This window comes from Neopsephotus bourkii, unplaced genomic scaffold, assembly GCF_033783945.1.
Source record: "Neopsephotus bourkii isolate Nb327-2 ecotype Australia unplaced genomic scaffold, CSIRO-AGI_Nbou_v1 NB_1760, whole genome shotgun sequence".
Classification (NCBI taxonomy): domain Eukaryota; kingdom Metazoa; phylum Chordata; class Aves; order Psittaciformes; family Psittacidae; genus Neopsephotus; species Neopsephotus bourkii.
In genome coordinates, this window is record NW_026902234.1 from 8136698 (window position 1) to 8149913 (window position 13216).

A 13216-nucleotide genomic window follows, 5' to 3' on the forward strand; every position below is an offset into this window, starting at 1 on the left:
CACTGCTGGTGGAACAACTCATTCTTGATTGCTGTATGAGAGTAATTTGGCCAAAGAGTTCTAGTCTGTGGTAATTAAGAAAAACTGCACATCTCAGCACTTTTAATCAATTAACATTGCATTGTAAAGCAGAACCATTCCAGTCATCTCTAGGATAACACCACTTATAATCTATTGTTTGAAACCACTGAACCAGGAAGTTGGGGTTCAGGAAGAAAAGGCAGTACATTTACTGCTTGGTATCAGTTACTGCATACCTCTGCCAATCTTCTGTGGGGATAAAGCCCCTATCCATTGCATTTCTGTGAGCACACACTCCTTTTTGTTTTAAAAGTCTATTGAAATGGAGCTGATTGGCTTCTGCATGCCTACGAAGTGAATTACAAGGCGAATGGTATAATTCATGCTAAAGAACAAACTGCAGAAACAAACTGAAGTACCATATTCTCACAAAGGCTAAGAAATTAATATTTAATATGCATCAAAGATTTTATTTGCATTAATTGGAGATTCAAATATTAAAATAAGTCTACATTAAATTACAATATTAAATACGCTTTAAATACAATAAACTAAATGTGTTTAGTTTCTAAACACAAAGGGAACAAAAATAATTCAGAAGAACATAATACAATTAGTGACACCAGGTGACAGAATAAGGACTTTCAGATGTAAATCCACAAGATGTCAACTCTCAGCAATGTTTACTTTAAGAAGAGGTGGTGGCCTTTTAATTGATGCACAAATCCTGTATTACATAAACGCAATATGGTATCTCTCAAGGAAAAGTATTGCTTACATACTCATTTATGTCGTGATCAAAACTCCTTTTGTAGCTCTTTCAGAATGAAACACACCAGTATGCAAATCCAGAAAAATAAACAGTCTTTTTGCAAGTATTACCACAAAAGATGTCTTCCTTATAGTTACAGTTATCTAACAGATCTACAGTGTCTTTCATTCTTGAATTCAAATCAGCTTACATATATACAATATGAAACAAAGTACTCACAAAATCCTTAGTCTTTCAAGACAAAAAACAATGCTTTCACAATATTGAGACCATAAAAGTCTTTTTTTAAAAAAGGGGGTTTCTTCTTTCAAGTGGAGCACGCTGTACAGTAGGTTCCCTGTATGTTATTTTCAAGGCAAAACTAAATGTTACGGCTGTTACATAAAGTGATAAACACCCATTGCCCTAAAATGAGGTAGGGCCTTTTGACGCAGATCTAATCTTTGCCACCCAAGCCAGCAGAAGTAGTAATAAAATGATAATCCGTATCTTAGCTAAATAATCCAACAACTCACTACACACATGAATGCGGTTGTCCTCTTGGCACTTCAAGGATATCACTTCAAAACCTGATTTGTCCAAACCAGACTGAAGCTCATAATCATTTGAAAGAAAATTAACTGAACACAAGATGAACAGATTTCATGGTGTATAATTTCAAAAAGTCAGTGTATTTCAACAACACTGCTTGTACGTAAGTGTTCATCAATGAAGGGTTTTGAAAAGTTACCCCAGTTGTCACTGTAGCTAAAGAATGCAGCATATAGGGTGTTTACGGATGCAGTTAGGAACACATAAATGAAGAAACCAGACTTGCATCCATCACAAAGTATTTCTCACACAGGTAATTTACCTTTCCATCCAACTTCAATGACACTGTTAAACAAAATTATAAAACCAAATTTTGAAGAACCCAAAAGAACAAGAGAGTAACTAAAAGAAATAAAAACATGATACTTAAAATTAAGTAGTCCTGACGAGGATGATCAATTAACATGTCATTTTGCCTCTTTTCCACAGCAGTGCATGCAACTGGTTGAATAATATACATCAACCTGAAACCTGCTAAAAGGAAAGTCTGGAACAGCATAGGTATTTGGTGTCCTGAAGATATAATATGCATGATTTTTGTTTTTATTTTTTTAAATTATTATTTTATTTTTTTAAATAAAAGGATTTCTTCTCCATTAAGCAACATAGTGGTACTGATTAGGGTTGTCTTTGTCTCTCTCCATATAGTCTCTGTCAATGAGAGATTCAATCCTCTTTTTCAAGTCTCCAGGCTACAAGAAAAGATGAGATTAGTGTAACAATTAGCAACATAAAGGCAAATATATTTCATTTTAAAAACTAGGAATGCTAACAGCTCCATGAGATGTGCCATAGTAAGTATCTAAATTTCCTACTGATACTCTGGCTTATTTCTGTTCAGACAGTAATTTTTAATACCTTTCTCTTTGGATTTGATTAAAACATATTTCATATTCCAGTTCTGGTGTCCCCAACATGGAACCGTTGGAGCAAGTCAGCCTGGAGAAGAGAAAGCTCTGTGGAGAACTCATAATAGCCTTCCAATATCTGAAGGGGGCCTACAAGGATGCTGGAGAGGGAATCTTCATCAGGGAGTATAGCAAAAGGACAAGGGATAACAGGTTTAAACTTGAACAGGGGAAGTTCAGGTTAGATATAAGGAATATGTTCTTACTGTGAGGGTGGTGAGGCACTGGAACAGGCTGCCCAAGGAAGCTGTGAATGCTCCATCCCTGGCAGTGTTCAAGGCCAGGCTGGATGGGGCTTCGAATGACTTGGTCTAGTGGAAGGTGTCCATGCCTGTGGCAGGGGGGGTGGAACTAGATGATCTTAAGGTCCTTTCCAACCCAAACCATTCTATGATTCTTACTCTTATGGACAAGCTGAATGGAAAAATATATTACATATTCTTAGATAATCATTGGAAGGTTTGAAAATCAAAATCAGTTACCTTTACAGGAAATTTCAGTTGATTATACAACTCAGAAACAAGGAGATTATGACCAAGAGTCTTTCTCATCTTCATTATTCTTACGATTGCCGCATCAATCTGGTATTGCCTGTCTTGAAATACTCTTTCAGTTGTGCTGACCTGTTCTTCAACCTAAAGAACAATACAATGCCACAAATCAGGTAACCTTTTACTGCTTTTTTAAATCAATTATATTTCTATAGTTAACCTTTGCAATGAAATTACTCATGTATCCTTATTCATCTTTGAGACAGACTCCTGCATTATTGCATGCTAAGAACTGTGATTCTGAAACATACTGCTAAAGCAAGTCAAAGATAAAATTAAGAACAATGTAAAGAAAATAATAACATCTTATTTTAATTCTATTTGATAAATTAAACTAAATCTTAACTCACTTCAGATTTTTGAGAGAACACGTAACCATTTGTCAGTCCCCATACAGCAGTCTTTTGTATCAAACTGATCAGCTCCAATTTGACTTTTAGGGATTTTAATATGCAAAGGCAAAAGGAAAGAAGTCAATGTTCATTAAAACATATTACCTTGTGCCAGGAATTGGGATTCAAGTGCAACAAAAATATCCACTGCAAAATCAGGGACCACCCTGACTTCAATAACTCTCATACCCACTAAATAAAGAAGTGAGGTGATGACATCTGCTTCATGAGTTCAATATAATGCCAACACTTCAGCCATCCCACAGAAACTTCAAAGACGGACTGAAACACCTACAAGATTCTACCAGTTTTAAATAGAGGCATTTCAATTCACAATCATAGGAAGGAACCTGGAAGGCTGTTTTATTTTTCCAGTTTCAGTGAGGTCTAAAATCTTTAGTGCCTCTGCAAGTCATCCTGACTACCAAAAAATTAAACACCTGTTTCCTTTCTCCATATGCAAAAACTAGGAGAGGAACTGCAGAGATTCTGTCCCTCCAAGCAGGCCATGTAGATAAACAAACAGAATGAATGCAAAAATTAAATACATACTGTTTCTTTCATTTGGATTTGGTTGATCTTTATTCTAAACAATTTGTGCTTGAAATCACCATTAAAGATGAATTTATCTCCATCTTCTACATCCTTGCCCTTTGGACTTTTAATCAATACTCGTGCTTTTCCACAAGCTAAGGACTGCAAGGTTCTTCTTAATTCACTGTCCTCTGTGAAGGAGTTCAGAGTTGAGAGAAAGAACAAAGCTTGACATGAAGAGTTTTATCTGATTAATGTAGAAATACATTTGAAAAGTCACTGGTTTTGTCTTAATACCTTCTTCCACCTAAGTTCAAATTAGGTAACAACTCACAGCTGTCAAACTTGGGTCTCACATCCTTGACAGGCAAGTGCTAAGAGTGTGCATGAATTGTACCCATTAGAAAGACAGACTTGGGCTCACCTCAGTGAGCTTTCCAAACAAAAGGAGTTTCAGAAAAGATTTCACATTAACATAAGCCTGGTTTTATTTCATCTTATTTGGTAGTAACAAGACATTAGAAGAAAAAAAAACATTGATGACAAAAAACTCAAGCCACCCATTTTATGATTTCATTACTATTTTTAACACACTCTAGAAAACATATAATAATAATTAAAACCCCACAAACAGATGTCTACATTAATAGGAAGATATTTTACAAGAAGGTAGAGCTCACATCTATTATAATCACAAACTTCCCCCATGACAGGAAATAGTAGAAACAAGTCAGTGAGCAAAACTTTATCTACTACAATTTAAAGCTAAAAGCATTTGGACACGTAGATAAAATGAAGTCTAAAATAGTCTAATAATTGTGTTGCAAAGTCATGGATCAAGATTTTGTATTCAAACACCCTCTGCAGTCTCCAGAATACTTTTACTCATAATATAAAATTATCATCAAATGTGTTGGATCTCTTGAACAGTTTTAGCCTAAAAATTGAAAGAAAGGTTTTGCAACCTAGTGCTGAAGTACAGTTTAGCTGAGTAAACGATTAACACTATTATTACTTCTAAAATACTTTTAACTTCCACAGAGTGAGCTTTTTTTTCTTAAAAAAAAAAAAAAAAAAAGGTTTCAGTTGTTCTAGGATTACTAAAAAAACCCCTTTAAACTACTTTGACTAAACAGGCATTTGTGATCTTTCACACTTTCGGGGGGGTTCACCTTCAGTAAATGCAGATTGCTGAGCTGTGTTTCTGTCCAAACAAAAAAAAATATGCGTTTTCAAACACTCAGTATGCTTTGGAGTTTTGCTTCTGCTTGGCACGCTAAGTCACAGGCTACAGCATGGCAAAGGGAAGAATATCAGTCAATCACTGAAGTAAAAACTACAGCTCCTAGTAATGCTAGGAGAAAGGCAGGTAAAAACAGAGTATATTTGGACAACACAGCTCAAAGAAGCACGGTTAACCAAAGAGCAAGTAACCTTTCTTTTGAGTGTCCGTTTATGGATTTTATAACTGTATTAATGTACCAGGGACAATCTCATCTCTTTAAATTGTAACAGTGACTGCAGAACACAAGTTCCAGCTATGGCCAGATGAAGGCATTATCCATGATGCTTATATAGTAAGAGATCCACAAGAACACATTAAATAAGCAGAAGTTAAGATTACCTTCATGATGTTCTCAATTAAAAATGAATGTGCATGCAGGAAATTGGGAGCTGACTCAATTTGAGTTGATCTGACATGTGACAATTAAGACCTGCCATTAATCTTAGGCAGCTAACTTGGTTTCAGTTGAGAACAACCACATCATACTTTACAGGGATCGGATCAAAATGTCTGCCCACCCAACATGAGTTCTTTGACTTGGCTAGCAAGATAAAGAAGCCAAAAGGTGCCTGAATTCTTGTGCTGTGAGAGCTAGTGAATTCACTATTCACTGCCTCTAAGCCACCCGTAATTCAACAGACTTGTATTTCCTCCTTTTCACCTCTCTCCAAATTACCATGCCACAAATTTGAGAGATGAAGTCTCCAACCTCTGCACAGAAACTGTTCTATACCTGCTGTACTTCTTCTTATCCTTTTTTGTCCTTATCTAATCCTACTATACACTGTAGATATGGGCTAACCTGAAATTTATGAAGTATCCAAACACACACAGCATAAAGGTGCTTTCTGTTTTGTTCTCAGTTATTTCCCCAGAAGTTACCAAGATGCTGTTTGCCCTTATGATCACGGATTAACTTTTCTTTCTGATGGATTTTCTTTCCAGGGGACATAATGACAGCACAGCTTCACTCCTGCACACTCACACCTAACAAAGGCAATCTCTGACATGATTAAGGTTATTCCCCTGACCAGCTCCTGCCCCAGGTATATTTATATTCATCAACACTGGATGCCATTTGATCTCCTAATTGTTCAACAGTGCGAGATCCCTTTGTGACTTTTTCTACGTTTCAGGTTTGACCTTCTTAAGGAATCAGCATCAAATTCTATCACATGAGTGTTCACCTTCTTCAGGTCATGAGTGGCCATGATGAATAATACCTGGGGATCCCAAGTAAGAGCTTCCTTTCACTATTTCACTATTTTAGAGCTTGTGAGGAGCTCTTATCAAGAAGCTTCAAAAAGCCAAGTGCACAGATACAATTTTGGATATGCTTGTTGACTCTCTCAAAGAATTTGAAAGTAAAATCATACACCACATAAATTATGCTGGCTCTTCCCCAGTATACATTTATCCATGGGCCTGCCAGTTCCATTCCTCCCAGTACAGACTGGCTACCCTGCAATAATCTGAAGAATTACTCCATGAATGTAAATAAATAAATAAATTTAGCATTGCTCTTGTCAAGCTTGCACCAAGGGTCACTTGACAATGGATTCCTGTAAAGCATCAGGGTGAATACTATTCAGTTAGTGGTGGTCTAATTTACTGTCTGATTTACTCATCTCTTCTAAACCCTCTACTGACACTTCAAATTGCAGTATTATATTCTGCTGTATGGTATTTACACAGCCCTTTGAACTCTTCTACAGTAAACACCTATATGCAAAGAGTGGGTAATCCCTTGTAATAGTGCCTCAAGATAAACATACATTAACTAACTAAAAACTGTGCAAGACTTCCACCACCTCCCAGAAAAAGCTGGTACATGTGAACACCAAAGTAAAGGAACTGGTTAGGGCCAGTTCTTCAGAGTTGAGAGGTTCAGTATCTCAGTGTTTAGAACTGAAGAACACCCAGCCTGGGTCAGAAGGTCCATCTAGCCCAGCACCCTGTCTCCAGCAGTGGCCATGAGCAGGTGAGCATAGAGCAAAGCTAATACAGCTTCACACTCCCCTGCTCTTCCTCCTCTCCTCATCCTACAGCTCACTAGGTCTACAATCACTTAGGGCTAAGAGATTGCTAAGACAGAGGTAGTTTCTACATGTTGAGAAACCTTCAGTGCTTTGCTGTTCCCTGAACCTGTCCTGTTGAACTTTTGGTCTATTTCGTTTAGTCCTAGCATATACAACTGATCCTTCTAAAGAAGCTGTGCCATGTCTTCCATCTTTATTCCTATTCTCTGAACTCTTCTCAGATGGACCATTTTATTTCTAGATGACAGAGGGAGAAGTCTGACAAACCCTACAGACCTTCTAAAACCTAAAAATGTGGCAGCGATTTCTTGTTGACTCCTTTTAAATTTAGATGGAGCCCCTTCTTGTATATGTTCCCTCTGTTTCAGAGGGTTTCCTCCTTCTCACTAAATCTAGACCCTGTTCCATACATTGGTTTTTAAAGCATAAGTTGCAGTTCTGCCTGTCTGTCTAGCCTTGCACCTGGTGTTTAGAACATTTAGAAGCAGTTTCTATGGCAATCCAAATGCCCGAGTTTTGCCCTCCGGGATTTCTACCATGTGCTGTTATTTGTAGCCATGAGCCGGAACCTCTGGTTCATGCTGGGTGGTCTCTCAGAGTCTGTTTGCCAACACCCCTGCCCTTAGCGGTCATTTAACCAAGCAGCTGCATCAGAAATTCAGCTACCTTTTCTAATAACTGAATCACGGTTCTTTTCCAACTAGCCAGGATACCATATTTTGGCAGGGTACCACTGAGCAAAAGGATCATCCCTGTAGCAAAGCGCAGTGTGGTATCTATTTCTGACACCATTTCTGGCCATAAGAATTTCCTCTTCTTCAGAAGTAGGGGGACTGCTAGGTGGGAATGGGACCTCTCTAAAGCACTTCCAAATGCCTTGTGTAGGTAGAGCCTGGGAAGACAAGAGATTTTATGTCATCCATCCTGACCCAATGGGAACCTTCCGGATCATGAACTGTCCTCGCTACCAGCATTCCTACACTACTTCCCCATATGGGAAAGAAACACAGACATGGTGCAATGACATAAGGTAGCTCCCAACTATCAATTCCAGCCATCTGCCGTAAAAAAAGTCTATTGAAATCCTTTCTATTGTGCCATAATGGAATGGATTTCCTTGCAGCAGATTTTATCTGTTGCTGTCAGGCAGCCAGAATGCAAGCTCCAAGCTACATCAAGACAAGATGGGAAAGCAGGATCTGGATCATGCTTGCGTGAACTTATATTTTTTCTGTAACCATTGTACTCTGACCTAAGGAGCCTCTCTGGACTATCCTAATGCTTATCATTCACACTGGCATGAGTTTTCTTCAGCTCCCTTAGCATTAATGGTGTGGATGACTAAGCAACTTAAGCACTGATGCTGAGAAGAAACTGGAGCACCCAGGCTGTACTGCTTTCTGCAAAGCATCGTTCTGAAACACAGGGATTCTTGATATCCCTATTCTACAGTATTTTAGTAAATATATTTACAGTATTTTAGTACTTGCATGGGTTCAAGTACTCTTTCAGCAGTTGCTCTATTGGGTTGATCTTAATATTCAACATATGAAGGACTGGGGGTATGACCTACTGGTTGCTGCAGAAGTTCCAGAGAGTAAAGAGATGATAGTATTACCATTTTTAGTGCTAATGGCTGTAACTATTTCAAGGAAGTGTAAAAATAAAATATTTTAAAAACCCAAACCAAACCATCCAAGAGCATAAGAACATAGAAGGCAGATGCTGCAGGTGGTTAAAAGGAAACTATACTTTTCCTCAGTTTTCTTTGTTCTTTTTGCTTTCAGGTTTCAAGCAGCTAACAAAGTCTAAACCCTACAAGACACCGCTCTCCTTAACCAATCAGACCTCTTGTAAATGGAGCACTCCAGCAACAGTAATAGAAAACAGACGGGCAAGTTCCCTGAACAGTTAAACTGAAAATACTGTCTTGAATCACCCCAAAATGACAGCATTCTACAACAGATCATTTTCAAAACACAGTATTTGAAACTGTAATAGAACTAAACCAAGCTGTAGGTTCAACAGTCTTTATCACCACTTGAATTTTAAGAATTGCAGTGATACATTTTGTAAATGTAATAGGTTGTTAGTAGCACCATATGCTACACAGCTCTCACTGTTAATTTTGTGAAGCTATCTACATTAAGAAGTAGAAGCAGGGGTTTTTCCTCATCTATTTTGGGGTCTATGTACTATTGATCCGATTTGTTCTAATGATCACAGCAAATTTCTTAAAATTAGGCCTTTACATACCAAATCATAATTGGCAACCACTTGATGAATAAATTTAAGAATCAAAAGTACTCTTCCTACCTACACCAGTGGCCATTTTAATTTCTTCGAAACTGAATTCATCTCCTTCATTAAACATAAGCAACACTAATGTCTGAAAGAGTGATACTTGAAATTCTTTCTTTCCCTAAAAAAGAAATAGCAAACAATTAGAGGTAATATTCAGAGTATTTTCTATCGTATCCTCCAAATCTGTCAAGTTACAGAAGCTATACATTCTTTTTCTAATTTTAGAAGAAGAGATGTGCATCTTAGAATGCCTGGCACACGGAAGAATCTGCCTGAATGCAGAACTGAGGAAGCAGGATATTTTTAAAACCGGGCTTTTTTGCTCCTCTCACATTAGCAATACAGCACACAGCAGAAGCTCATGAGAATGGCCTTGTATTTACTTCACATCATTTACTTCATTTTAATTACAACACATGAAATTCTGGCTTTGCTGCCATCAATAACGAATCTCTTCATAATTCAACCAGGTTTCATTTTATGGAGGTGAAGAAACTCATATAAGAGAAATCTTGGTGTTGGATCAAATATGAAAGAAACAAAATATATTTTTTTTGTTTACCATGATACAGAGTGGTTGTATTGTCAAGTAGCACAGTATTTGTACAAACAGGCAATGGGAAGAAAATAACTCAAACTCTTTAGAAAGCTGTAAACACCTCCGTCAATCAACAGCTACAAACCTATCCATCCTCCTGTTGCATAACACCTAAACCTCTGAGTTTCAGTTACAATGAGTTAGCAAAAGAATTCAAGGAGGTTTTTTGTCTTTGCTCTGTCTCAATTAAGCTGCATTATTAGCAAAGCAAGATATTCTGTGAGACAAAACAAAACCACATTAAGATGCAATGTGGTTATTTAAGACTTAAATAATTCAACAAGCATTTAAATTTTAACCACAATCATTACATGACTAATACCCTTCAGTCTCTTTTTGTATCAGTGAAGCATACTGAAAGTGCCACCAGTATTTCTATGATTTAAACAATTCTGTATTCCCATTTTCTTCACTATGAGGGTGGTGAGGCACTGGCACAGGTTGCCCAGAGAAGTTGTGGCTGCCCCATCCCTGGTAGTGTTCAAGGCCAGGCTGGATGGGGCTTGGAGCAGCCTGGTCTAGTGGAAGGTGTCTCTGCCCATGGCAGGGGGTTGGAACTGGATGATCTTTAAGATCCCTTCCAACCCAAACTATTCTGTGGTTCTATATTAAAAACAAGAAGATGCTGCATTATTTCTCTTTCATTATTTTCCTGGTTTATTACAACTTATTTTATTCAAATGAGCAACAATTCCTATCAAATGAATATCCTGTTAGCCAGATAGTATTTCAGTTTAATTATAAAAAGCCAACTTTCTATACAAAGGTAACAGTATTGAATTGTGACTGTCCCTCTACAAAAATGTTACTACCTTTATAAAAAATACATTACATGACTAGATTTACAATAACTCACATATGTTTAATCCCAACAGGCCAAGCATTAAACAAGCAAACTTACTTCCTTAAATTCCGCCTTTAGCACAGCATGGCCTAAAGTGGTCTGCCACTGAAGCTTTCGACCACTGTGTTTTCCCAAGTAGAAGGTTTTAAACACCTCTTGAAGTTTTATCATCTGTAAAGCAAAGTGAGATAAATGTTCATTAGGATTATATCAGTACAGAGATGCTGGATGATTTCACATATGTAATTTCTTTATTCTCCTCAACAGTGTTTCACAATGAGTGGTTTTGTATTAAAAACTAAATCCAAAGTGCAAAATTCTGCTCTCAAGTATATCTCAAGTACTATTACGCATGATGAAGGAAAAACCAGCTTTTTATTTCTCCCTCTTTTTGTTTGTTTTATTTGCTTGTTAAAAAGTATAATAACCCCCCCGTAAAGGCTTTTAAATCTCAAAAATAAATACAAGCTTTGTCCTGGACTTTGAATCTGACCAAGAGTGTCACAGAACAAAAAGCATACCTCTCACACCTACACACTGACTATTACCATCTGCTCCCAAGTTCTTCCTTCAGTTTGTCCTATACAGATTCCAGAACTTTATACCCTCTTACTTCCAAGTAAGGGGCTTTTTTTACACCTCTGTTTTCATGGTGTATTGCTCTGGTTGGATCCTTCCAAAGTGGTCTGCTACAGAGGAAAAGATGCCACAGGAGCAAGAATACAAAAGCTTCCACATCAAGCAAGATATTGCAGAAAATAGGACTCCAAATCCATATTTCAACTTAAATCACTACTGACAGAAGCTTTGCAAAAATCTCTGGGCTTGGAAGCAGTCTTTTTTCAGGCAAATGCCATTTAAATGCAGCGTTTTGTGTGACACATTGCAGAGAACAGAGGAAGGATCTTACTGAAGAAATAATGTTCAGTAACATAACTGTTGGCTAGATCAAAGTGCCTAACCAATGTAGTTAAAGATTAACTAAATTACTGCCCAGTTTTAAACTTCTAAGTGCTTGACTGCAGTGTTAAGTAGGACACTGATTTTATTTTAATACTAACTTTACATTATTATTAAGAAGAACATAAAATCCCCAATGCATTAAGTGAAACAATAATCTGAAAAAAATATTTTATCCACATTATATTTTTTGCAATTTTGACATCTGTAAAATGAGATAAAGCCCTTCAATAACTAGCAGAAAAACATTAAATGAAGGGCATTAGTTCACTTTATGATAGTGATTATAATTCTGCTCTGTAAAGTGCATTTGGAAGAATTTAAACACTAACCTCTGAATTTAAGTGGACTTCCATAGGTGTGTAAGTTGGCCAATATCCCATAGTTAATATATTTACTGTCAGGTCTATATTTCCTGGGTCACTTTGGTTCTGCATATACTAAAATACAAGAGACAAAAATCATTCAGGTATACTGTCTGTATAATTAGAAAGCATATATACTTAAATTAGAAATCTAAAATGAGTGTAAGGCTGAAAAATTTCTACATGACAAATGCTTGAACAGACATGCTCCACCAGGATCTTGAATGACAATCTAATGCCCTCCTCCTGAACCTCAAAACACAGCAAGTGGCTGGAAGTAAAAAGAAAAGAACAACATGCCATTAAGTATCCTAGACCACCGTCTTTACACAGTATTAAGGTTGAAGGAACTTTAACCACATGCAAATAAAGTGAAAAAGGAACAAGCTTTTGATGAGAAGCCAGGGCAAGAACTATAAGGTCAAAAGGATCCCCTGGCACTTCCACACCTGTTAGACGAAACATTTTCATATAATTTGAGCATAGCACCAGTCAAGCCAGGCTCAAAAGTCTGGGACAGAAAAGTCACTGGGGTATTTTATTACAGGAGCAGGTGTCCCGGGACAGATCTCTATCCCAGTATCCTGTCTTCAATAAGGCCCCAAAACAGGTACCCAGGGAGAAGCACAACAACAGGATGAGCATATACAGTATTTCCTCCAAGCATTTCCTCTGTCACCAAGATTGGAAATTCAAGGCTGCGACATACATGGTTTCTGTGCACTCAGCAACCTTCACAGAGTTTCTCTGGTGTGGGTCATTCACAAAGAATTCATTGGAGCAGCAACAGTTTACAAAATGAAGGGGCATGGATCTTAAAGAATGTCAGACAACTGAACTACTATGTGGTAATCAAACTGTGATTTACTTAAAATGGAATCAAATAGAACGGCAAAGAATATTTTCTCTGAATAGATATACAATAAATAAATTCTCTTCTATAAATAGAACTGTAAGTAGCACTCTGTTACTACAACCAGGACCTGCTCAAAAGCTGTTCTGTTTAATTTTAGCTTAATCCAAGGTGTAACACTATTAAGTGCCTCTCCATC

At 37.3% G+C, this 13216-nt stretch overlaps 1 protein-coding gene across 2 annotated transcripts in view; it reads right to left on the reverse strand.

The window, feature by feature from the left end:
• Positions 1-437: 437 nt before the first annotated feature.
• CUL4A (cullin 4A) overlaps positions 438-13216 on the reverse strand; it is a 39755-nt gene continuing 26976 nt past the window's right edge. Inside the window, exons 15-20 of one of the 2 annotated variants that reach the window (XM_061377715.1) lie at positions 12132-12239; positions 10897-11010; positions 9410-9515; positions 3788-3960; positions 2775-2927; positions 438-2076 (exon numbers count right to left, since the gene is read on the reverse strand). In XM_061377715.1, coding sequence (XP_061233699.1) covers positions 1981-2076; positions 2775-2927; positions 3788-3960; positions 9410-9515; positions 10897-11010; positions 12132-12239 — 750 coding nt within the window. In that variant the 3' untranslated portion in view covers positions 438-1980. The remainder of the gene's footprint in view (positions 2077-2774; positions 2928-3787; positions 3961-9409; positions 9516-10896; positions 11011-12131; positions 12240-13216) is intronic. The other variant, XM_061377714.1, reaches the window with a different exon arrangement.